We start from the raw sequence: 27,155 nt of genomic DNA, 5'->3' as shown, positions 1-27,155 counted from the left end.
TTCATAAAAACTGTTGGAAAATACTGTTTATCCCACCTATCTTATCTAGCTAGACCTGCAGAGATAATAATACGCACAAAAAAGACAGAGCAAAACAAAGCAACAAAAAACCCAATGACCCCCCCCCAAAAAAAAGCATGTAAATAATTCAAAGTCTGTTTGTTGACCTTTATGAGTGTTTTGCAGTCGAATCTCATGGGATGCCATGCTTAGGGCCCACAGTCTATTTTTGGTATTCCCTGGGCACTTCTTTGCTGTTCTGTTGCACACCCTTAGTGTTTTGTCTCTGTGTGGTGGGGTCAGATCGAGTGCAGTTCCCAAAGTGAGTCTCAAGTGTTGTCCCCTGAAGGGCTATGGGTCAATGAGGTATGTCACATCTCATAGTGGGGTCAGCCATGTGGTCCTCTTTGTGCATTGGCTGCTCTGAGCAGGGATATCGTCCTCAAGACTTGGTGGACCAGGATGTGCTCCACTCTCTCTTCCTCACCCTTCATTTGCTCCTGTGTGCTCTGATCAGACAAATTCCTCTCCCGGAGCTGTAGCTTCAGTGCTGTCCTCTGAAGTGAATTCTTCTGGGGGAAGGAGGGACTGTCCTCATAGTTGGGATTGGGGCCGGCCCCCTCAGACATTTCCGTTGGTTCCCTGCTTCATCCCGGTATGTTGCATTCACATCTTGGAGCACTGGGTTGAAGTCGGGTCTCTCTTTCCCTGTGGAGATATAAGCAATACCCTCCCGTTGGGTGGGTTAGTAAGGCTTCACTTTTCTGACTTTAGCACATAGCATAGAGTTGTAGTAATCAAAATAGCCTGTGACTAATTGAATGAAATAGACCAATGAAATAAAGTTGAAAATCTAGAAATAAACTCAACCATCTAAGGTAGCAGTTCTCAACCTGTGGGTCGCCACCCCTTTGGGGGTCGACCGACCCTTTCACGGGGGTCGCCCGATTCATCACAGTAGCAAAATTACAGTAATGAAGTAGCAATGAGAATAATTGTATGGTTGGGGGATCAATACAACATGAGGAACTAAATTAAAGGGTCCGTCATGAGGAAGGTTGAGAACCCCTGCTCTAAGGTCAATTGGCCCTTGAGAAGTGAGTCAAATCCTTTCCATGGAGAAAGGAACACCCTCGTTAACAAATGGTGCTGCCATGACTGCATTTCTGGATAGAGAACATTTGAAAAGATTCATACCTCATACCAAACACACAAACTAACCCAATTTGGATAAAGGACCTAAATGTTAAAACTAAAATCTAGGTGAGATAAAATATAGGACCAAAGTTTTTGGACATTTATCTTGGCCCAAGATAAATGATCACATATAACAGTGAATACAAGAGCAACAGGAAACAAAATAGGTAATTGTAACATCACAGAAGTTAAATTCTTTGTTCATCAAAAAACTTTATCAAAGGGTAAAGCACAAACCTCTAGACTGAGAAGCTCACTAACATCTAGTCAATTCTGATGCATACCAACCCAGAGCAGAACTGCCCATATGGGTTTCCAAAGCTTGAAATCTATGGATGTAGACAGCCTTTTCCATGAAGAGTGACGATTGGGTTTCTACCACCGGCTCTGTTAGCCCCGGAATGCCGAGTTCACTATGCTACCTGGCATAAGAGTCTAATAACTAAATATGTAGAAGACATCTACAAATCACTAGACAAAGCATTTGAACAGTTACACCGAAGAGGATATTTAAATGGCCAGCAGACAGATGAGAAGATGCTCAATACCATTGGCCATCGTTGACACACAGTGCAAACCACAATGAAATCCAGCTTCCCTCCTACCAGGATGCTCAGATGAACAATAATAACTGAAAATCACAAGTGTTGAAGGGGCTGTAGAGAAATTAGAATTCTTATACATTGCTGGTAGGGTTGTAAAAAGGTATAGCTGTTGTGGAAAACAGTCTGGCATTTTCTAAAAAAGATGAAAACAAACTAGAAATTGAGGTGTCGTATGACCCCAAAATGCCACTGCCCTATCTGTGTACCTCAGGGTTGTGACAGACAGGACCCAGAGAGAGTCAAACCGGTGTTCATTACAGCGGCAGTCACAATAGCAAAACGATGGAAACCGTCTCAGTGCCCATCAGTGCGTGAATAGATGATAAAGTGTGGTGTATTAAATACAGTAGAATATTAATCAGTGATCTTACTCAGTTCCCCCAAACATTTTGAAACAAAAATAGGAAGGACATGATGTTGAATGAAATGTCAGTCAGAAAAGCACAAATACTGTGTTCTCACATTTATGCAGTAATATGAATAGGCAAATATACAGAAAATAAATGTCCCATTAGTGATTCCCAGGCATGGCAGGAGTGGGGTTGAGGTGTGGGGAGGGATTCTCTCTAGATGTAGAACCTTATTACTTTTGGTAATAGGAACTGTAATAACATACTAGGATGAGATGTGTACAACTTCATGAAAGTAATGTGATCCCTAAGTGTACTCAGGAAAGGAGGATCTTTTCCTAGTTGCTATGGCATTGTGTAATTTTGTAATAACCAAAGATATACAGATATATGTGTATGTATGTAGGTACATAAATGTCATCGTGTATATGCATAGGTGTGATTCTATTACATTTATTAATATATATGTGTGTGTATCTGTATAAGTCTGTGTGTGTATATATAAAATAAAACACATTGTGACCTTCAGTATGAATTACAACTCAATGTAAAGAAGACCAAAATCCTCACACATGGACCAATAGGTAACATTATGATAAATGGAAAAAAGATTGAAGTTATTAAGGAATTTGTTTTGCTTGGATCCACAATCGGTGCCCAAGGAGCCAGCAGTCAAGAGATGATTCATTGCCTATAGTAAATCTGCTGCACTGACTTCTTTAAAGTGTTGAAAAGCAAGGCGGTTACTTTGAGGACTACGGTGTGCCTGTGTTAGTCCAGGTAGACTAGAGAAACAAATCCATGACATTCATATGTGTGTAAGAGAGAACTTTATATCAAAGAGTAATTGCATATTAGGAAAACAGCCCAGCCCAGGCCAGCTCAAGTCCATAAGTCTGATATTAGCCCATATGCCAATACCAGTTTCTAAATTCCTCTTCAGGCTCACGCAACACATGCAATGACACCTAATGCAGGAAGATCACAGGCCAGTGGGTGGAAAGTCTTGTGGATCCAGTGGTGGTGAAAGCATCTCAGCACTGGTGTGGGTCTCCATGTGGCTCCTTCAGCTCCAGGGCTCTGGCTCCATCAGTGTAGCTCCATGGGGCTTGTCATCAGGAATATCTCGCAGACAGACAAGCAGAACGAGTGTGCCTGACCTCCAAGTGAGCTACCATATATACTGTGTATAAGCCAAGTTTTTTCAGCACATTTTTAATACAGCTTTTGTGTAAAATTAGGTGCCTCAGCTGATATTCGGGTCAGCTTTAACTTGAGTATATATGGCATTTATTACTGTAGTGCCTCCAAATGAGCTGCTGACTCATCAAGCTGTGACCTGATTGACAGGCTGAACTCCACCCCCTTGCAAGTTGACAGGAGATTATGTAACTGCCACAGTGCCTAACCTAAAGCCATGTATTTTCAGTAGCCTCATAAGAATGAGAAAATTAGACACTGAGTAAGGAAGATGCCAGAAGACTCGATGCATTTGAAATATGGTGCTAGTGAGGAGTATGGAAATACAGTGGACTTCCAGAAGAACAAACATCTGTCATGAAGAATTACAGCCTAAATGCTCTTTAGAGGCAAGGATGGCAAGACTTTATCTCATGTACTTTGGACATGTTGACAGGAGAGACTGATCTTTGGAGAAAGTGTGGAGAGTCAGCGAAAAGGAGATGATGCTGGCCATGATGGGTGGGATCGTGCCAGCTGCAATGATGGGTTCAAACTTAAGAACACCAGTGAGGATGGTGCGGGACCGAACAGTGGTTTTTTCTGTTGTACACAGAGTCACTATGACTCATAACCGACTCCACAGCATCTAACAACAACAACAGTACAGTGAAACACAGGAACACAGTAATTATGCTTCTTCCTAGATATAATGAAATGCCTCTCAGGACTTGTTTTCTAGATGGGAAGATACCCCCTAGTGTACGGAACATCTTGGTCAGTTGACATGATAAAGTTCATAAAATGTTTGTTCTACATACTAGTTTAGTGATTAATGCCTGGTGGCGTTGGAATGCTAATTGCAGGGCCTCCTGTTGAACCCCACCAGCCTTTCTGTGGAAGAAAGGGGAAGCTTTCTCCTGTAAGGACTTAGAGCCTCAAAAGCGCTATGTACAGTCACTAAGAGTTAGAACCAGCTCAGTGGCCGTGGCTTTTGGCTTGGTCTTGTCTTAAAGGCTTGATCGAACTACTGTCTCTTCTAGTCTGGAGCAAAAGAGAAAGGAGGACACTAAATTAGTCTACAGAACTAATAGCCCACGTAAACAACAACCTGATTTACTCTGAGACTAGAATAACCAGGTGGGCCACTACCAGCAGCCATTCCAATAAGGACTACAACAGATGGACCCTGATAGAATGGGGGGAATATGTGGAAAATATTTAAAAATGGGAAACCAACAATTAAAAAAATCCTCATTGAGACGAGAGGATTCACCTAGACTAATTACCTGGAGATACTCCTGACACCTTGAATTGAAAAACTCGCTCCTTTTAGCTAAGTAATAGATTTGCATACAAAATAAAAACTAACACCCTTGAGTACGACGCTTCTTTAAAAAATCATGTACATGAGACCAAATGGTCGATGATGAAAACAAAGCTGAGAATGTAAAGGGGTACGAAATCTGGACCAGTGGGACTAGAACAAGCAGAGTGGCAACACTGAGAAGGCTCATACACTGTGAAGGGGAACCACTGTCACTGAACAATCGATGGGGAATCTTCCCAATGTACAAACCTTCACTGAAAACAATAAAATTCCTGAAGAAAACAGTAGTGAACATTCAGCTAGATTTATTAAAAGAAATGGTTGACTATTAGCTATACACTTGGACACCAGATAAAATCGTACATATAATTTGTCCTGTATTTCAATGTGCCTCTCTGTTGGCATATTGATAGTTTTGTGAATTTCACCTTTTGGATCTTGGAAGAAAAGGGAGCAGTCATAAAAGCAAACAATTACAGGTATACTTTCACAGTGCTGCCTTGTTTATCCACGTTTTGCCTATCTGGATTTCTGAAACTAGATTCCTTGGCTCTGACTGGTTAGCACAAGAACACTTTCATTTAGGGTGCTTGGAATTTTAAACATGCTGGAGAGAGTGTAATCTTACACAAGCATAGCTTAGTTCCGTGGGGCTGTCTGTCAGTGTTACGTACAGCTTGGTGTAGTGTAATGGGATTAATAATGACAAGTCAGCCGGGAATGGTTTATCATTGGAAGTACCTGGAATTGGTTCTTGGCTCTGTTCATGTCATGGGCGTTTAAGAGTAAAGAGGTTACATAAATCAAAAGGCTATTACTCTACCTAGAAGTCTGCTAGTCACAATGCTAACATTTTTGTTTGTTTATCAAAGGAGCAAAGGCTTTTCCATTTAATGGAAGGGTTTTGGTTATGTTTGTGAGAAAGATCTGATTTTACCTTGTAGGGTTGTTTGTATAGTACTATTTCTGAGTATAATGTATTTTGTAAAATTTAAGTGACTTACATAATTTTTATGATTTGCCAGTCATATATTTTTATTCTGAGACTTACCCAGGCAAATTATGATAATTTTCTTCGGATTAATTTGAATATTTTGAAAGAATCATTTATTTGGAAATAGGAGAAAACTAAGGACTAAATTTAGAATTACATCTCTGGTAATGAGGAAACTGTAGAAATATGAAATTACTTATCTGTTTTCAGGTCTTTTCAAAAGCCTTTTATTCTCACAAGCTTCTTATGACCATTGAGATAGTAAATCTTGTGTCCTCTCTTTCATTTTGTTTTTCTCATAAAATACTTCATTTTGGTTGTCATCAAAATCATGAATAAAAGCTTATTTTTAAAAATGTCATTATTTGCTCATCATTGAATTTTTATTTTTCAGCATTGGTTGGATGGTACAAAAAGCATCAAAAAGCAAGTAAAAAGTAAGTTGAAAAAATTACTTGTGAAAATGTTTGAAACTGAATATACTGAACACTGATTCCTAATATTAAGGGCATACAGAAATCAAGATTCAGTTGATTTTTTTGTCTTTGCTTTCTAAAACTACAAAGTTAAATTCTAATATGCTGACCCATTTCCAAAGCTTTATATGTTGATGTTAATTTAGAATCAAGTGACTTGCTTCCAGGAAAGAGGTTTGCAGTTTGCAAATTAGTTTGCCTTCACGTGAAATGCTTAACTTGTAATTAATCATGCTGGAATTTTCCTGTTTGGCTTCTGCTCTGTTCTAGATATGTGGTGAAACTTTAAGGATGTAAATTTTTTCCCCAAATAAGAATACAGAAAAGCAATTCATGTAAAAATCTATTACGTTTAATAGTCACGGTGGAATCCACAGTCCAACTTGTAGTGTAGTACAGAGCTGCCCTTAATCAGGAAGTTAGTGAACTGGCTCAGGTGCATTTGAACGTGTGTGCGAGAATTTGCCCGATCAGTTAGGAACATGGGCATTCCTCAGTGCTCTCCAGAAATACAGCTCGGCTGTTTTCAGAGCTGCTCCTTTTCACATCAGGAGCCTTTTACTTGGTGTATGTGGCCCTGCATGATGGTTGGTGCGTTGAAATGTTTGATTTTGCGGGGGGATTCATGATTAAGCCTCTAGGCCAGCAGTTCTCAACCTGTGGGTCGTTCGACTCCTTTGGGGCTCAAGCGAACCTTTTACAGGGGAAGCTCGATTCATAACAGTGGCAAAATGACAGTTATGAAGTAGCAACGAAAATAATGTTATGGTTGGGGGTCACTACAACACAAGGAACTGTATTAAAGGGTCATGGCATGAGGAAAGTCGAGAACCACTGCTCTATGCTAATCTGAAACAATGCCACAGAAACCTGTCCTCCTCTGCTCCTCCTTCTACAATAACTTTTTTGAAAAGTTTACTGACAATCTTACTAAACTTAAATACAAAACTAAAACATTTTCTTGTTCTTTAATTTCTTTTAATGGCAGTTGGTTCACCCTATTGTTTGCATCTCCGAGTTAAGTTTTACTCTTCAGAACCAAACAATCTTCGTGAAGAGCTCACTCGGTAAGACTATTATTCTTTGCATCTGTGCAGAGGTGTTTTGTTAGTTTTCTTAAGGCTAGCTAACGATATTGAAGGATTGCCTTTATAACTGTTCCCAGTTTACAGGGAGCTGATGAATAGGTGTTTGTCCCTACGGGTTTGACCCAGTATTTCCTAGTCAGTCATGGGCAGTGACATTGATTCTGGAGCAGACCTGAATTAATCAGCTGTGGGTCCTCGGGAATACCAACCATAACGGGGAACATTTCAGGCTGGTGCTTGGCTCATTGAGATGTGTAAGCTCTGTCAGAGAAAACAAGGTTCCATAGCAACCAGACTTGGGTGTGCCCTGGCAGAGATGGGAGTGCCCCATCAATCAGCGATGACGGCTGACTGCACCGTGTTGATGCTGTGGTGTTCTCCACAGTCTTGACCATATTCCAGTCTCCTGCATCAGGCCCACTGTGCTTTTCTGTGTCATCCCATCCATAATTTTTCGTGTTTTGGTTCTCATTCCCGTATACCCACATCTTACAAATTTGGGCAATCTGTTCCAGTTGTACTACGTTGGCTGTGGCTGAACTGATTTGAAGAGATTTGAAGCCCCACCTATCTCTGGTGACAAAACCTGACAATGGAATTTCACTCTGGGGTCATGTTTTTTAAGCTTATGAGTTTTTCCCTTTACTTGTCAATTTTTAAAATAAAGAAGTAGTTCCCTGATATCTCGCGAAGATGATGAAATCATTTGCCATCAAGTCTACTGTGTGCGTACTGGCCCCTCTAAGTCATTGAACTATACTCACTGGCTTTTTCATGGCTGATCTTTCAGAAGTAGTTGTCATGGCATTTTCCCAGGGGCCTCTAGGAGGCTCAAACCTTCACTCTTACTTAGCAGCTAAGCACAGTGACCAGTCCCTTTTGAAAAAGTGTGTTATTTTCAGCTCATGAATTTTAAATAGGATTAATTGCTTGGATCCAATGTAATATTTCTTTATTAATAATATTCAAAATTATTTAACTATGGCTCCTTGGACTATATGTTTGGCTCCTGATTTTTGTAACCTATTGAAATGTTATTAATGATTGAAAATGTTTGATCTGGTTTACATAAGATTGAATATCTCTAGGTAGCTGTATATACTTAGATTTATTTTGTCTTTCCTCCTTGCTTCTTACTAATGGACTTTGTATTGCAAATTCCTGATTCCATTCACACGTTTTATTTATCAATGAAACAGTTGAGTCATTGGGACCTTTTAGAATGCTGTTGTTGTTAGGTGCCATTGAGTCGGTTCCAACAAAATGACGACACACTGCCGGTCCTGCACCGTTTTCACCGTTGTGCCTGTGCCTGAGCCCATTGCTGCAGCCGCTGTGCCAGTCCATCTCGTCACGGGCCTTCCTCTTTGTCACTGCCCCTCCACGGTACCAAGCATGATGTCTTTCTCCCAAACTAGTCTCTCCTGACAAGATGTCCAAGTCTGTAAGACGAACCCTTATCATCCTTGCCTCTAAGGAGCACTCTGATTCTACTTCTTTTCAAGACTCTGTCATGATATTTTCCATGTTCTTCTCCACCACAATTCAAACGCACGGGTTCTTTGGCTTTTCTTATTCAGCGTCCAACTCTCACAGGCATACGAGGCGGTTGAAAATATCATAGCTTGGGTCACATCTTAGTCCTCAAATTAACATTCTTGTTTTCAGTACTGCAAAGAAGTCTTGTACAGCAGATTTACCTAAATGCAATTCATCTTTTGATCTCTGGTGACTGCTACTTCCATGAGCATTGATTGTGGATCCAAGCAAGACAAAATCCTCGACAGCTTCAACCTTTGGTCCATTGATCATGCTGTTACCCTATGGGTCACCGATTGCTTACCTCATCCTCACCAGTGGTGAGGATTTTGACCTTCTTAACCTTGCGTCGTCGTAATCCATACTGAAGACTTGATCTTCATCAACAAGCGCTTTAAGTCTTTCAAGTGTTCCTCCAATTCTGATGCTTCTAGAATGGTTTCACTCTAAACACTTTGCCAGTGAGATCATAGCTATCATCCATGGTTATTTTCTTTTTGTAACCACTTAGAGAAGCCCTTGTGATGTAGTGGTTATGCCTGGTGACCCGAAAGATTAGCATTTAAAAATCAAGTCAGCTCTGCAGGAGAACTACAGGGCTTTCTACTCCTATAAATAGTTGCTCTCAGAAGCTCACAGGGCCAGTTCTACCCTGTTCCATAGGGTTGCTATGAGTTAGTACTGACTCAGCAGCAGTGAGTTTGGGTTTTTGGTTTACAGCCCATCTCGTGTGTGGAGACAACATTATCTTCTGTTTGCAAGACGCAGGCTCAATAATTTGATTTTGAATTTTTCACTTCAGTTTGATGAACTATACTCTGTAACGTGTCCTTTTCCTTGCTATTGTTTTTAGATCATCCTTCTGATTAATGTCGTTTTCCCTTTAAGGACTTTATTGTTGGTAAAATTCTTTTAATATTTTCTTCTCAAAACAAGTGTGGGATACTTTTTTCACAGTGTATTCTGTTTAGTTAAACTTTTGGCTTTCATTTGTCTGTTTTTTAGGTATTTATTTGTTCTTCAGTTAAAGCAAGATATTCTTAGTGGAAAGTAAGTATTAGCTACTTCAGATAAACTGCACATTTTCCTGGGTGTTTGAGTGGAAAAAAAAAATCATAGTTCAAAGATTCCATAAAAGAATCCTAATCAATAGAGGCAAAACCCAGAACATAATTTAGAATTCTCATAAACTCTGTGCTTTCTGGAGCCATGGAGAGTGGATGGGCCTTTGAAACTAATATCCTGAGATAACCTTTAAACCCTAAACCCAAAATCTCCCTTTGATGTTATCTTAAAACTAAGCGATAATTTAGTTGTAACCAGTAAGAAAGGTCTGCTTTGAGCATTATATTGTTATAAGAACTATCTCTTTGAGATCAAATTGATAATAGCCCCTCAAAAGATTAGATAAGTGAGTTTATTAATGGGGAGGATATTTTGTTAATACAACGACTCTGAAAAGAAGGGTGAGAATGTTGTACAACTTGAAGAATGTAATCAATGTAACTACATTGTACCAGGGTGTACTGTACATTCTCAGCAACCACAAGGAAAGACGGTTTAGAGAAAAAAATGTTCATAGTTAATGATTAAAAACAAATGGCTGCATTATGTATTATTCCCATATTTTTAAAAATAAAGATTGTGAAGTTGACTAACCTGTTCTTGTTTTGGTCTCAGATTAGAATGTCCCTTTGATACAGCAGTTCAGTTGGCAGCATATAATCTTCAAGGTAAGCAGCTCTGTTGTCTGTGAGATGAAAGTAGAATCTTTTGTATATGTGCATTTTTCATTTAAAGAATTTAAGGATTCAACGTGATGTAGAAGAAACAAAATGGCTTTCCATCTCACCTAACTTGTACCATTATCCAACTTTTTGATTTTAGAACATTCCTTTCCATTTTGTCTTCCTTTTCCATGTATAGTTTTTCAAACAAAAATTGTCATCTACTTGATAATCCAAAAGGAACCCTGGTGGTGGTGGTGGTGGTGGTGGTTCAAAACCACCAGCCGCTCCATAGGCGATGGTTGAGACTGTTCCCACAGTGCTAGTTAGAGCTGTGGAAACCCAGTGGAGGGTTGCCATGATCCAATAAACATTGCGAGTGAGCCTGCAGCCAACTGAAGAATGCAGTGAGACATGGGTAAATTGATGCTACTCATGGTTGGTTTTCATTAGTGTTGTTTGTAAAACGAATCCATGAAAGAAATATTTCTATTTTAAAATCCCAGATGTTTATTACAGTGCTTAAAATATTGATTTATAAAGAGAAACTTTCACTTTAGCCCTTGTTTACAAAATGAAAAGAAATACTCGGGGGAGAAGTAGAAATACTCAGATTGAAGTGTGTGTATATATCTGAATAAAAATATTTATTTATATCCTAAGAGATCATATTTTAAAGATTTCTAGTGACTGAACGATTGTCTTCAGCCTTTCTAACATCAGTAATCAGGTGTACATAGTAATAATTTTCCAAATGTTATTGATAAATCTTACCTTTTGCACTTCCACTGTTTAATAGAGCATATTTTCCATTGACAAAGGGTTTAGTAACTGGAAGAAATTTCTATGCTTCTAAAATTTTGCCAATCCTATGAATTTTTATCTTCCCTACTCCATATTGAAAACTGTGTTTTCATCTGCAGACTGCCACACGCATAACTGTTTGGTAAAGACGTGCTTTCTCATTGTAATGCTCCGAATATCTAATTGCATTCATATTTCTTCAAGCACATTTTTTCACATTTTATTATTCTAAAATCTATCAGAGCTCCTGAAAAGCTGTCATTTTAGTTATCTGTATTTTACCACTTATTGCTTGGTATATTCTTTCTGCCTTATTATGTAGACTTTGCAAAAACTGAAGTATATGCTTCTTGAAAGTAGGATTTTCTGCATATTTTTATATTTCAATGGAACACTTTGACACATGTGTGCCTGCTCATTAAGTACTTATTTTGCAATTCACTCAGGTGACTCTGTTCTCGTAACTTTACTTCCTATATTTTCTCCCAAAGAAAAGAGGCGTTCCTACTTGTTCTCCCCATGGCATATATTTTTAAGATTACTCCAGATTTCATGCTGTGTTTCAGGCATAATATTTTACCTACTCCTACTAATTCCTAAAGTCTTTAAGAACAAATTTGCTAAAGTATGTTCCCATCCTCATTAAAATGAGCTCTTCGTTTCTTATTTATGAGTTGTATTTCATATCAGAGTGATCTTTATTATCCTCTCCCCTTACTTTTAATGTCAAATTTATTTACTATTTTAGTGTGCTGTTTTGTTCTGAATGACATTATGTAGTAGAATTGCTTTGGTACTTTTGAAAGGCATTGTGGTTTAGACAAAAGAACACCTTTCTTAGTGGTAAAATGGACTGATAATATTTGTTTCCCAGGTTTGGTGTGAAGTTCAATGACCTTATGTCTGTAACACGGCAGTGGGTAGAACAGATGCTAAGTTAATCATGAGCTCTTTTTTTTATCTCAAGTGCTAGTTCTCACATATTTTTTCTTCAATTGGATTCTTAAAATAAAATGTTATATGTATTTTTTTTAATGTTATATTACTTTAAAGGAAACTTTTGGATAGTATAGAAAGTTAGAATTGTTATTTGCCTTTTTCTCTCTAAACTCACATATCAGTAAATGTTCTGTGTGTCGAGTCCATAGCTTTTCTTGTACCGTTCTGTAATTTTCCTTTAAATTTTTTATTTTAATTAATGTTAAATTCTAGGAAAACAGATACTATATATGTTTTGTTGACACTATAGATCTTATAGCGTCTTGTTCTGTACATATTAGATACTTAATGCTGTTCTTGTGAGTCTGTTCCAGTTCATGGTGGCCCCATGTGTGGGAGTAGAATTGCTTCATGGAGTTTTTAATGTTTTTTTCCCCCAGGATACCTGGAATCTATATTAATTTATTTATAAGGTCAAAAGGTATTTTTTTCTTGAACTAATAGTCACATATCGTAAACTTCCATAGTTAAAACCGCTTCTGATGATGGCTCCAGCTTCCATTCCCTGCCCATTCCCCAAGATATTTTTCTATGGAAGTCGAAAGAGAGATTTTCAAAAGTGAATATAAAATATGACCAAAATAAGAGACACCAGTTTCAATGAGTTACTTTAGCTCATGGGAAGCCGATGTGTGTCAGAGTAGAACTAGACCCTTAGGGTTTTCAGTGGCTGACATTTCAGGAGTAGAGAGCCAGACCTTGCCAGCCACGCCTGAGTGTGATCCAATGGCCATCCCCTTGATTAGTTGCCAAGCAGCATAGGCAGTTAAGATTGGTACCACCCAGGGAATGAATTTAGAGAAAGACATTGCACTACAAATACAACACCAACAATAAATATTTAATTTATATATTTGGGCTGAAAAGTTTAAGCTGGATCTGTTTTGAGGCATGGTCTTAGGAACTCAAGAATTCCTGATTGGTTACAACAGAATCTTTCTAACTTTCAGCAATGTTTATGTATAAAATGGATTTTGAAAAAAGGTTCAGCAGAAAATAAACATACTAGTTATTAACAAACTATAACCTTGTGAAACTTTGTGCAGCTGAACTAGGTGACTATGACCTAGCTGAGCATACTGCCGAACTTGTGTCTGAGTTCAGGTTTGTGCCCACTCAGACTGAAGAGATGGAGCTGGCTATTTTTGAGAAATGGAAAGAATACAGGTAATCGGCTCTTGATTATGCTCTTTACCATCACACAACACAGGAATGCATCACTCAATGTCTGCAGGACACTGTGAAATGGAACATGCTGTGCTTTGGACATTGTGCCAACAGCTTTGTTTAAGCAGCTCAGGGTGGGCTGTTGCCCTGACTTGAGGACCGCTGGGTGGTTATGCCTGTACCTCAGGTGAGCCCTAGGCTGGGTCCTGCCCAGCTGTCCCCAAGTCAGCTGCCGGGAAGGCCAGCTTCCCTGGATGAGAAACTGCCTGGTCCAATGGGAATGAGGGAACCAAGCTGGGGTTAGGGCACATGCCGGTCCATTGGCATTTTCTAGAAACACACTGGGCAAAGCATAGGAATAGACCCACTGAGTGATGGAAGAGTGGATGATGGTGGGCTTTCTGGCAAGTGCCCTGACCCACAGACATGTGTGCAATTTAATGGTCCCCCCGTGGATGCTAAGTAACACATGCCTATAGTTTCTTACCGTATGTATTCGAGTATCAGCCGAGGCACCTAATTTTACTTATACACGAGTATATACAATATTTGTTTTCTTCTATTCATATCCTTGGCATAGAATTAGTTTTATGTAATTAAAAAATACTATTTTTTAATTTCAGAGGTCAGACACCAGCACAAGCTGAAACCAATTATCTAAATAAAGCCAAATGGCTAGAAATGTATGGGGTTGATATGCATGTGGTCAAGGTAAGCACTGTGTTTTGATTCTTTTTAAATTCCTTTAAGTCACCCTGATTAGAATATTCTAATTCCAATTTAAAAAATATGTCAGCCAGGCTATTTGCATAGGCTAGCATTGAGTAAAACTGTTTGTAAAATAATGAATGACTAATATTCTACAGAAACTTAATTGTGTATGTAAGATGTAAAGAAGTGACCAGAATTCCAGAGAAATATATTTCTATGCTTTTTTAGCTGTGAAGGTTTAGTTTTTCTAACTTTTAAATTACTTTTTAGACTTTTCACTTGAAAGGCATACTACTTTCTATCCCTTAAGTTCAGAGTAAGCTCTGCTACAATAAAGCCAGCGTGTGAAATGAAGTTGTATACTTGAGAGGACTTCCTTAAGCAAAAAATAGCTTGGTGCAATGAGTTAGATTATTCTAGTTTAAATAGTTACGTTTTCCTAGAAAGGCAGTCTTTTACAGAGCTTGCTTTGTTGTGGAAGTTTAATTGCCTACTGTCAATGAAGATATACTTTGAAAACCCCGGTTTTCCCATGGTAAACTAAAAATAGATATATACATTTTCCTGAGAAAGTTATTTTGCATACTGTGTTTAAATATTTCATTTATTCTGTAAAATAAAATAAAACATTTGTATGAAAATGTGAAACTTTTATGAGACTAAAACTAACAAATTTTGCTCTCTCTAAATTAGGCTAGAGATGGAAATGACTATAGTTTGGGATTAACTCCAACAGGAGTCCTTGTTTTTGAAGGAGAGACCAAAATTGGCTTATTTTTTTGGTACGTAGAGTTAATGCCAAAGATACTTATTATTGCTTTGTTTTATTAATGATTATGAGTATTTGTATAACATTAACACATACCTTTACGAGTGTGAAATTTGAATTACTTTGACAAGCCTGCAAATGAAAAGCACCATCTGTTATGTCCATTCCCAGAGAGAGGTGTATACGGTTTTACCCCGCTGGTTATGCCTCCCAGTGGTTCCCACGTGTGTGCCACGCCCACAGGGCACTAGATGTACAGCACACTGTTTGTGTCCATTAAAAGGGGCCGTGGTGCATAGTGGGGTGAGCATTGAGCTGCTCGCCAAACGGCGGTAGTTTAAACTCAGTCGTTGCCCTGAAGAAGAGGGGGAAAATGAAGTCTCCTGATCCTGGAAAGATTTGCAGTCTCCAAAGCCCTAAGAGGCAGTTCTGCTCTGTTCTGTAGGGAGTAGCTATGAGTCAGAAACAACAGTTTTTTATTTAATATGTTCCTATCAGCACTTTCCTATCAAATGTTCCTATCATCACTTTCAGATTCTTTGTCTGGATGCTTTCCTAACTTAAGTGATGTACGTGCACACTCTTTTTTTTGCCCCACAGTATTAAAGTTGAATGGGGGCCTGTGGTGGGGGTGGGGGACATGCCTGCCTTCCTCTGCCCTGTATATGGTTATGAAGCAGAGATCAGACATGCTTCTCCTTTGTACGCTTTTTCAACTATTCTGACATCAACCATGCCTCCCATGTTACTAATATGTGAGTTCTGTAATTCCTTGTAATGGCCACCCAGCACTCAAGAGACAGAACTCACATTCCAACACTCCAAACTCACTAACATTTAGTCAGCTCTCACTCAGTGACCCTATAGGACAGAGAAGAACTGCCTCTGTGGGTTTCCAAGACTGTACCCCTTTGCAGGAGTAGAGAGTTATCTTTTTCCTGTGGAGTGGCTAATGGTTTCAAGCTGCTGACCCTGGAGTTAGCAGCTCAGTGCATAACCTACTGTGCCACCAGGCCTCCTCACATTGATGGGGTTGTAACAGGTTACATAACGGGTTACCACACGTCAGGTTCGAGAAACAGTGAGGGTACAGTCTTTGTACATGGCAGCTCCTCGTCTCAGCTACCAGCCACATCTCTCTTTGGTCGTCAGCCTCTAAGCCACATAGCCCTTTGATTCCTACCTCTGTGGGTCAGGAAGCCCGCTTGTTGCTCCGTCTCACAGTCACATAGTCCTAGCACGCTTCTTGGTTCTCTCTCATGGTCTCCTGGCCTCAGTGTCTGCTCTTGGCTGGGCTCCCTTGCTCAGCACTGTGCTAGAGCCTCTGGTGCCTCTGCTGCTTCACGCAGATCTTGAACGTGGCCCTGGGAATTCTTTCTTTGCTTCTGAGATGGTTCCTATACACACAGACGGCTTTGATGGAGTTTGTCTTTCAGCAGACCTTATCCCCAAGGAGACAAAGGGTGAGGACTTGGTGTACACCCTTCTGGACTCAGAATACAGCCCATTTTCATGCTGGCCATTTGCCTCATTGAGACCCCCCTCGGAAGTAGGAGTAATAACCACAGACACAGACTAGAATTGATGGTACATCACAAAGGGATTCTGGCTAGCGGGTCACATTGAGTAACTGACCGCATCTCCCACAGACACCCTTCTACTCCCTGTTGTGTATGGAAAATGTTTGTAGGAATACCTTTGAGCTTTCCCTTTAAGCTGTGTTCCCACTCATTCATTCATCCTTTCAAATAACATAAACATTTTATTTTTTGCATTAACAATCAGGAAGATTCTTTTGGTACGTCATATCCTTGTGAGCATGACCACGAAGGCTCTGCTTCTCCGGGATGATTCCCCCTTTTTTAATAGGGCTCTGCTTTCCCTGCGTTCTTGCCTGCACTCCCTTCGTCCATGTGCCCCAGCCCGTTGTCGGTGACCACTAGTCAACTCCAACACCTGGCAGTCCTGTCAGTTTTCTCCCATGCTCTGGCAGGTAGGCTGTGTAGCAGCCTCACACTTAATCCACTGTGCCACCACTGTTCCTTTGGACACCCCACATCTATCTTTAAATGACCTTCTCTTCCTCGGGGTTTTTGTTTGAAATGGGCCCACCTTGAACGGCTTGCTTGCCCCACACTGTTACTGGGTTTTCATCGCTGTACTTCCCTCTGGTTTTCTCACCACTGTCTTCTCTCCGCATCGCATGTCTTTCCCTTGCGTATCATCAAGTTAATGCCCAGGGATAGAAGATAATGGGTAGAATCTTTAGGTTTCTTATAATGCCCTACTCTTCTCACACTTGCTTAGCAATTGCACTGAGAATGGAATTTCAGGTTGAGAATGATTTCCCTCAAATATTTGCAGATGGTATTTTACTTGGTTTCTGTGGGTAGGTAGGTATCCCTGTGGGGGGATTTCAGAGAGTCCGGAGCAGAAAACTGTTACGTACTTTAATGGGCGAGGAAGAGGCCTCGGGTTGGTGTAAACGGTTTGCACTGGTCAAGATTAGCTCTTCCATGGCAACGGCTTGCACTGTGAAAGCAAGGTCTGCCGGTCTGTCCCATTCGGATGCTGCCTCAGAAAGTCCCACACCGCAGCTTCATTGTCTAATATACAGACTCACCATGAATCAGAAAAAGCCCGGTAGCAGTGGATTTGAGGTTTTGTTTGTTTAATAAGTGAGGAAACTGGGTTATTTTTCTACTCACTCCTGGAGTGTTTCGCTTGCCCAGTGGGCTATGGGACAGAGATTGTTTTCAGGCAGAGAGGTACAACATCTCCTCCTAAAGTCCTGTGATGATTAACTGAGTTAACAAAGCTGTTAAAATAGTCCTTGTCACTGAGTGAACATTACAGGGGTTGGCAGGCATGATGGGTTACATGTTGGGCTGTTGCACGAAAGATCAGCAATTCAAATCCATCAGTTGGGACTTTCTGTTCCTGTAAACATTTAAAGCCTCAGAAACCTGAAGGGGAAACTCTGCTCTCTCCTGTAGGGTTGAGATTGACTCAGTGACAGTGAGTGTGTGTTTTGAGTTTTGTTGGGTTTTTTTTAGAAATCATTTTACTGGGAACTCTTGTAGCTCTTATAACAATCCGTACATCAATTGTATCAAGCATATTTGTACATATGTTGCAATCTTCATTTTCAAAACATTTTCTTTGTACTTGAGCCCTTGGTATCAGCTCCTCTTTTTTCCTTCCCTTCCCAACCCTCCCACCCTGGTTAACCCTTGATAAATTATAAATTATAATTGTTTTCATATCTTACACTATCCATTGTCTCCCTTCACCCACATTTCTATTGTTCGTCCCCTTGGGGTGTGTGTGTGTGTGTGTGTGTGTGACAGAGAGAGAGAGAGAGAGAGAGAGAGAGAGAGAGAGAGAGAGACAGAGATCGATCGTAATAGATTCCCCCTTTTTCTCTCTTCACTCCCCACCTCTCCTCTAACCTCCTGGTATCACCACTCCCATTTCTGTTTCTGAGGGGTTTATCTGTCCTGAGTTCGTGTATCTGTATCACTGTACATACTCCGGTCTAGCCAGATTTGTTAGGTAGAACTGGGGTCATGATAGTGGGAGGGATGGAGGAAGCGTTAAGAACTAGAGGAATGTTGTCTATTTCATAGATGCTATACTGGAACCTGGCTGACTCGTCCCTTGCTTGTGATCCTCCTGTGAGGGGATATCCAATTGTCTACAGGTGGGCTTTGAGTCTCCACTCTGACTCCCATCTTTTGCATAGATGGAATTATTTGTTTTGGGTCTTCTAATGCCTGATACTTGATCCTGTCAATACTGTGTGATCACACACACTGGTGTGCATCTTCCATGTGGGCTTTGCTGCTTCCCTGCTAGGTGGCTGCTTGTTTAACTTGAAGCCTTTAAGACCCCAGACACTATAAACTTGTAATAGCTGGGTACCATCAGCTTTCTTCACCACCTTGGCTTATGTACTCATTTTGTCTTCAGCAATCACGTCAGAGCAATGTGTTCTTGCATTGAGGGAGGACTTGAGTTGAGGCCCAATATCTGCTGCTACCTTAATACTTAACATATAAATATATATACATAGACCTATATCCCTGTTGTTATATATTAATATATTTACAAATATATACCTATGTTTATATTTCTATAAAATTCTTTTACTCCTTAGTTCTTTCCTCTATTTCCTTTTACTTTCCTCCTGTCCCACTATCATAGTTGAACTTCATTCGGCTCAGTAATTCCTTTCAGCTACATTGCACTTGATCAAACCCCACCAGGCATTCTACACTCTCCTCGTCATCGATTTTAGGTCTCTTGTTGTATCCTTGTCTCTGGGTTTGTTGGCTCCTTTTCCCTCACCTCTCCCTCTCCCCTGCCCTCCTAGAACCGTAAGTCCCATTTTTTCCTCCTTGGAATTGTTTATCTTGCCTATCTTATATAGAAAAGAAATAAAAAGAAGGATGGGGGGGGTGATAGGTCCTATAAATAATTTTATGTTTGCCTTGTATGTTAACCCTTATGTATGTTTTCTGATCAAGTCTGAGGAGTTTGATGAGTTGCCAAACCCTGCCCCCTAAGTCTGAAGTCTCTTTTTGGGATTCCGTGGGGACTTCTTAGCTTTGCTTCTTTTGCTGCTCTGTTGCTCTCCATTCATGTTCGCCCTGCTGTGTCTGTGGTGTGGCAGGCTCAGACTGGGCACAGTTCCCTCACTCTGTCTCCAGTGCTGGGGATCAGTGATGGGACATGGTGTCTTGTGGTGGGGTCCTTCGGTCCTCTCTGTGCCTTGGCTGCTCTGAGCAGGAATGTCATCCCCTGGGCTTGGTGGGCCAGGATGCGGTTTGTTCGTTTTCTCTCTCTCTCTCTCTCTCTCTCTCTCTCTCTCTCTCTCTCTCTCTCTCTCTCTCTCTCTCTCTCCCTCTCCCTCTCCCTCTCCCTCTCTCTCCCTCTCCCTCTCCCTCCCCCCTCCCTCCCTCCCTCCCTCCCTCTTAGCTTGTTCCTGTGTGATCTGACCCCCCACTCACCCTGGCTGTTCTTCAGTGCTGCCCTCTGTAGTACCATCTTCTGGGGAGAGGGTGGACAGTACTAGGATGGGGGCGCTCTCTGTTTTCAGTTTTAGGATGTGAAAAATCTCTCTACCTCTGGCTGTAAAAAGGTTTAGCACTTGGCTGCTAACCGAAAGATGCTGAAAGGCTGTTGGTTCAAACCTGGCCACTCTGTTGTCTTGAAGATTATAGCCTAGGAAACCCCCTAGGCCAGTTCTGCTCTGTCCTTCAGGTTTGCAGTGAGTCGGAATGTACACAACAGCAGCCGGTGAGATTGCTTTGACCTCATTAGTTTTCAGTTTGTAAGTTAGGTGATTAAATGTACTTGACATAAAAACAGCTTTGATCTTTGTTTTTTTACTTTACTTATTCTCTTACTATTACAGGCCAAAGATTACCAGATTGGATTTTAAGAAGAGTAAATTAACCCTGGTTGTTGTAGAAGATGATGACCAGGTAGGAATTGCTTTGTATTCTTCAACAGTGACCATGGTGTGTGATACTCTGTGTTTCTAACATTGGGAATGTATCTCAGAGTTTTTATAGTTGTAGAACAGAAACTTAGTGTAATGATTTATGTGTTTAATTTGTTTTTTTTGCCCAGGTCATAGCATCCTAAAATATAAATTTGTGCTCTTGAGAGATAATATAAAATATTTTCTTATTCATTGATAATCTATTTTAGATACATGAAAGAATTACATTTAAGTTCATTCTTTATGGTGTGTGCATGAGAATTTTATTTATTTTAAACCATTTTATTTGGAATTTTATCTACATCTTACAATTCAGCAGTTCAGCCATATCAGGAAGAGCTGTTCCATCATTACAAACAATTTTAGAACATTTTCTTCTTTATTGTACTCTTTCTTATTAGCTCCCCATTTCCCCCCAACCTCCCCAGCAGTACCTGTAAGAAACCAGGAATAAAGTTAGGATAGAGTCCCTATAGAGTTACTCGTCCTGGATTTCAAAATTCTAGTATACACCTTCAGTATCTTATCCAGAAGAGCAACCAGAAAGATCCATTTATCATTCTTAAAGTATTCTAAACTAAGAATCTTTTCTTATTTTAAATCTAGTTCCTAATCAGTGTGTACAAGAACATGGATTCATCTTCAATATAGTATCCTAACTCAAAGAAACCATACTCAAAAATAACATCCTAGTTTAGCAATGATGAAGCATACAACTTTCCTTTAGTTCCTAAATGCATCTCCCAGTTCTACCTTACAAATCTGGCTAGACCAGAGGATGCACACTGGTACAGATAGGAACTAGATACACAGGGGATCCAGAGAGGATGATCCCTTCAGGACCAGTGGTGAGAGTGGCAATACCGGGAGAGTGGAGGGGTTGTGGGATAGAAAGGGGGAACTGATTGCAAGGATCTACATATAACCTCCTCCCTGGGGGATGGGCAACAGAAAAGTGGGTGAAGGAAGATGTCGGACAGTGTAAGATATGATAAAATAATAATTTGTAAATTATCAAGGGTTCATGAGGGAGAGGCAAGTGGGGAGGGAGGGGAAAAATGAGGAGCTGATGCTAGGGGCTTAAGTGGAGAGGAAATATTTTGAGAATGATGAGGGCAATGAATGTACAGATGTGCTTAACACAGTTAATGTATGTATGGATTATGATTAGAGTTGTATGAGCCCCTAATAAAATGATTTTAAAAAATGACATCCTGTTTGCTCCTATTGTCATGACTTCTGGGAAAGGCAAGCATCACAAAATAGAGAACAGGTGAGTGTTTGCTTGAGATTAGGAGCAGGGAATGAGATTTGACTACAAAGGACCTGGGGATTTTTTTGGTGGTGACTACATGACAGACAATGCATTTGTTAAAGTTTATAGAAACATATATAAAATAACTTTTCTGTATGCATATTAGGCACCCTGGTGGCGTATTGGTTACAAGTTGGGCTGCAATCTGTGAAGTTGGCAGTTCGAAACCACCAGCCACTCTGCAGTAGAAAGACAGGGCTTTCTACTCTTTTAAACAATTATAGTCTCAGAAACTCACAGGGGCAGTTCTACCCTGCCGTATAGGTTTACTGTGAGTTGATATTGTCTAGATGACAGTGAATGAGTGAATATGCAAATTAATAAGAATTTTAAATGCACTTACATATATAGGCAGATATAAAAAAAAGGAAGTGGACAGGATGCTAACATACGTTGAATCTTGCTGGTATGCCCATCGTTCATCTTTTTCCTATGGTTTGAACATTTTATAATGTTGAAAATTTATTTATTTATTTATTATTATTGGGATTTAATACATTATTCATATCATTCCATAGTTCAATCACATCAAGTGGAATTGTACAATTGCCACCACAGTTTCCAGTCATTTATCTAATGGACTCCTTGACATCATCTACTTTTTACCCCACAACTTTACCCCCTTTCCCCAAAACCTTTATTCTACTTGCTGTCCCTGTAAGTTCATCAGTCCTGGGTTTCATACACAGAAAAAACCTAAAAGCTATATATACAACTTCAAGAGGGTGACCTCCAATGACGTAATACCTCTAAGACGCACCCTAATATGAACAAACAAAAACCAAACCAAACATTACAAACCAAAATGCAGAAAATCTTGGAAACTAGATCAGATCCAGCGTGCATTATAGGGATCTACTGACACAGTTTTATCTGTTCAGGTCAGTCTGTGCTCCTCTCTCCAAGCACTCTGTTTAGTGGCCCCTTTCCTCCCATCCCTCACTTTGGAGAGGGAGAGTTCTCCAGGGCCTTATTTCCTACGTAGCTCCATCAGTACATCTTGGGTTCCCACTGTCATCCACAGTCTTCTGTGCATCTGATTGTCACAGTTTAGACTCTGATACTGATCCCTCCTTTGATTACGGACTGTGTAGATGCCGATCCTTCAGTGACTGATGATGGTGTGCTTCCGTGGAACTTAGTTGACATCTCACTTAGATGGCTGCTTGTTTGGAGACAAACCTGACAGGATTTTTAAATATTACATTTTTTAGAATTCCTTGACATGTCACCCATGTACTTCTCCCATGTTTTATTGGTTTCTGTTTCTCTTTCAATTTTTGTCACGTGTATATTTTTTCTAGTCAGTTTGCTCATGATTTATAGTTCACTCTTCCCTTTATTAATGCATTTTGGTTGTAGTGTTGTAAACTATGAGAAGTAATAATTAAAGATAAACTATATACGTTTTATAAAAATTTTGCAAGTATGGAATTGTGATTTATTTTATTTTTTTAATTTTTTTTTCTTCTTTTACATTTTATTAGGGACTCCAACAACTCTTACCACAATCCATACATATACATACATCAATTGTACAAAGCACACCCATACACTCCCTGTCCCAATCACTCTCAAGGCATTTGCTCTTCACCTAAGCCCCTTGCATCAGGTCCTCCTTTTTTTCCCCCCCTCCCTCCCTTTTCCCCCCTCCCTCATATGCCCTTGGTAATTTATACCTCGTTATTTTGTCATATCTTGCCCTATTCGGGGTCTCCCTTCCCCCCTTCTCTGCTGTCCCTCTCCCAGGGAAGAGGTCACATGTGGCTCCTTGTAATCAGTTCCCCCTTTCCAACCCACTCACCCTCCACTCTCCCAGCATCGTCCCTCACGCCCTTGGTCCTGGAGGTATCATCCACCCTGGATTCCCTGTATCTCCAACCCTCATATGTACCAGTGTACAGCCTCTGTCCTATCCAGCCCTGCGAGGTAGAATTCGGATCATGGTAGTTGGGGGGAGGAAGCATCCAGGATCTGGGGGAAAGCTGTGTTCTTCATCGATACTACCTCGCACCCTAATTAACCCATCTCCTCTCCTAAGCCCCTCTATGAGGGGATCTCCATTGGCTGACACTTGGGCCTTGGGTCTCCACTCTGCACTTCCCCCTTCATTTAATATAATATATATATACACATACATATATACATATACACATAAATACACATACATACACACACTTATATCTTTTTTTTTTTTTTGCATGATGCCTTATATCTGGTCCCTTGGGCACCTCGTGATCGCACTGGCCGGTGTGCTTCTTCCATGTGGGCTTATTTGTTTCTGAGCGAGATGGCCGCTTGTTCACCTTCAAGCCTTTAAGACCCCAGACACTATCTCTTTTGATAGCCGGGCACCATCAGCTTTCTTCACCACATTTGCTTATGCACCCATTTGTCTTCAGCGATCCTATCATGGAGGTGTGCAGTCAGTGATATGATTTTTTGTTCTTTGATGCCTGGTAACTGATCCCTTTGGGACCACTCGATCACACAGGCTGGTGTGTTCTTCCATGTGGACTTTGTTGCTTCTGAGCTAGATGGCCGCTTGTTTATCTTCAAGCCTTTAAGACCCCAGTCACTATCTCTTTTGATAGCCGGGCACCATCAGCTTTCTTCACCACATTTACTTGTTCACCCATGTTGGCTCCAGCTGTTGTGTCGGGAGAGTGAGCATCATAGAGTTCCAATTTAATAAAAGAAGGTATTCATGCATAGAGGGAGTGTTTGAGTAGAGGCCCAAGGTCCTTCCGCCACCTTAATACTTTACCTATAAATATAGACACAAAGATCTATTTCCCCAACCTCCTATATATATTTGCATGTACATGTCTTTGTCTAGACCTCCACGAATGCCCTTTGACTCCTAGCTCTTTCCTCCATCTCCCTCGACCCTCCTCCTGCCCCACTACCATGCTTCATTGCCACCTGGGCTAGAGTATACCTCTTCTCTAAGCAACCTTACCCTTGATCATTTCCCACCAGGCCTGCCACTCCCCCTTCTCTACCCTTTGGGGTCCCATGTTTTTCCCTTGTCCCTGGGTTTGTTAACACCACTTCCTTACCCCCCCCTACCCCCCACCCCAAGTCCCCCCGGAACTGTCGGTCCCGTTGTTTTTCATCCAGATAGTTCATCCAGCCTGTCCTATTCAGACAGACCTGTGGAGTCACTAACATGCACGAAAACTAGACAGAGGAACACAAAGCAACAGTATATAACCAGACAACAAAACAACCAAAACAAACCACTGAAAAAGAACAGAACAAAACAGTTCACAAGAGAAAAGCTTGTAGTTAGTTCAGGGATCTTTGCTGGCCCTTAGGAGCGTTTCCCAGTCCAGTCTGTTGGGGCACCACGCCCTGGCCCCAAAGTCCACTTTCAGCATTCCCTGGGGACCTTGCCACTCCATTCCCTTGCTGTTCCGCTGCACTCCCCCAGTGCATTGCCTCGGTGTGGTGGGATCAGGTCAGGTGCAATTCCCACACTGTGTCTCCGGTGCTGTCCCCTGTATCGCCCTTAGTCACTGAGGGGCATCATGTCTCATAGTAGGGCCAGCCATGTTGTTCTCTCTGTGGACTGGCTGCTCTACTCAGGAACATCATCATCACGGCCTGGTGGGCCAGGCTGTGCTCCACTCTCTCCTCCTGCCCCTTCATCTGCTCCCGTGTGCTCTGATCAAATATGTCCATCTCCCATAGCTGCAGGGTCAATGTCGTCCTTTGGAACAAGTTCTTTTCGGGGGAGGGGCAGGAATCCACTTAATTTATGGTGCTGGGGCCTGCCTCCCAGACCTCTCCACCGGTTCCGTCCTCCACGCCGGGATAATGCATTCACACCTTGCGACACTGGGTTGAAGTCTGGTCCCACTTTCCCTGTGGAGATATAAACAATACCCTCCCCTTGGGTGGATTAATGCCCCATTTCTGTCATGCTGATTGTACTTACCTCAGGGGACTCATGTTGTACCTGTCCCTTTGGGACTGGCTTACCTCGCTTAGCATAATTCCTTCCAGCTCTTCCCATGAAATAACGTGTTTCATGTGCTCATCGGTGCTTTTTAGTGCTGCATAATACTCCATTGTGTGTATGTGCCAAAGTTTGCTAATCCACTCGTCTATCGATGGAAACTTAGGCTGTTTCCAAGTCTTTGCTATTGTGAATTGTGCCGCAATAAACATTGGAGCGCATATGACTGGTCGTGTTTTATTTGCTGCTTCAACCGGGTATATGCCCAGTAGAGGGATGGCTGGGTCATAAGGTAGATCAATTTCCATTTTCTTTAGGTATCGCCAGATTGCTTTCCACAGTGTCTGTACACATCTGCACGACCACCAGCAGTGGAGGAGGGTTCCTATTTCACCACAGCCCCTCCAACACTTGTTGCTCTCTGATTTACTGATCTGGGCTAGCCTCAGGGGTGTTAGGTGGTATCTCATGGTTGTTTTGATTTGCATTTCTCTTATGGCAAGGGACTTCGAGCACTTTCTCATATATTTATTGGCCATATTGATCTCCTCTCTAGTGAAAGTTCTTCTCATTTCTTTTGCCCACTTCCTTAGGGGGTTAACTGTTTTCCTCTTTTTGCAGGTCATGATGGTGTTGTAGATTTTAGTAATGAGCCCTTTGTCTGACGTGTCATTACTAAAAATCTTCTCCCAGTCTGTGGGTTGCCTTGTCACCCTCTTGGCAAAGTCTTTCGAGGTGCACAGGTGTTTTATTCTTATTAGATCCCATTTGTCGATTTCCAGATCACCTGTGTGTGTCCCCTTCCCTGTTGCAGTGAGCCTATGTGCTCCCTGGGCCAGTGCTCTGAGATTAGTCCCGATTCCTTCCTTAATGGTCCTGATGGTTTGGGGTTTGACTTCTAGATCTGTGATCCACCTTGAGTGTATTCTTGTGCATGGGGTGAGGTAGACGTCTTGTTTCAACTTTCTACATGTGGATATCCATTGTTTCCAGCACCACTTATTAAAGAGGGCATCTGCTTCCCACTTGACGTTTTTGGGACCCTTGTCGAAGATCAGTTGTCTATATGCTGATGATTTTACTCCTGGGCTTTCTATTCTTTTCCACTGGTCTGAGTGTCTATCATTGTGCCAGTACCATGCTGTTTTGACCACTGTAGCTGTGTAGTAGGCATTAAAATCAGGCAGGGCGAGTCCTCCAATTGTGTCCTTCTTCTTGAGGAGTTCTCTGCTAATTCTGGGTTTCTTCCCTCTCCATATGAAGTTGGTGGTCAGTTTTTCCAATTCTTTGAAGAAGGTTGATGGTAATTGGATTGGTATAGCATTGAACTTGTAGAGTGCTTTAGGAAGAACTGTCATCTTTACTATGTTCAGCCTACCTAACCATGGAGCAGGGGAGCTTCATCCATTTGTGAAGGTCACTTTTGGTTTCC

The 27,155-nt window shown here is 41.1% G+C and overlaps 1 protein-coding gene across 1 annotated transcript in view; it reads left to right on the top strand.

The window, feature by feature from the left end:
• EPB41L5 (erythrocyte membrane protein band 4.1 like 5) overlaps positions 1 to 27,155 on the top strand; it is a 188,427-nt gene that overhangs the window by 29,814 nt on the left and 131,458 nt on the right. Inside the window, exons 4-11 of the mRNA XM_075530240.1 lie at positions 6,050 to 6,092; positions 7,120 to 7,198; positions 9,764 to 9,808; positions 10,439 to 10,491; positions 13,335 to 13,455; positions 14,079 to 14,166; positions 14,860 to 14,948; positions 20,355 to 20,424. Coding sequence (XP_075386355.1) covers positions 6,050 to 6,092; positions 7,120 to 7,198; positions 9,764 to 9,808; positions 10,439 to 10,491; positions 13,335 to 13,455; positions 14,079 to 14,166; positions 14,860 to 14,948; positions 20,355 to 20,424 — 588 coding nt within the window. The remainder of the gene's footprint in view (positions 1 to 6,049; positions 6,093 to 7,119; positions 7,199 to 9,763; positions 9,809 to 10,438; positions 10,492 to 13,334; positions 13,456 to 14,078; positions 14,167 to 14,859; positions 14,949 to 20,354; positions 20,425 to 27,155) is intronic.

This window comes from Tenrec ecaudatus, chromosome 13 (assembly GCF_050624435.1).
Source record: "Tenrec ecaudatus isolate mTenEca1 chromosome 13, mTenEca1.hap1, whole genome shotgun sequence".
NCBI classification, from domain to species: domain Eukaryota; kingdom Metazoa; phylum Chordata; class Mammalia; order Afrosoricida; family Tenrecidae; genus Tenrec; species Tenrec ecaudatus.
This window is presented reverse-complemented; position numbering and strand designations above follow the sequence as displayed.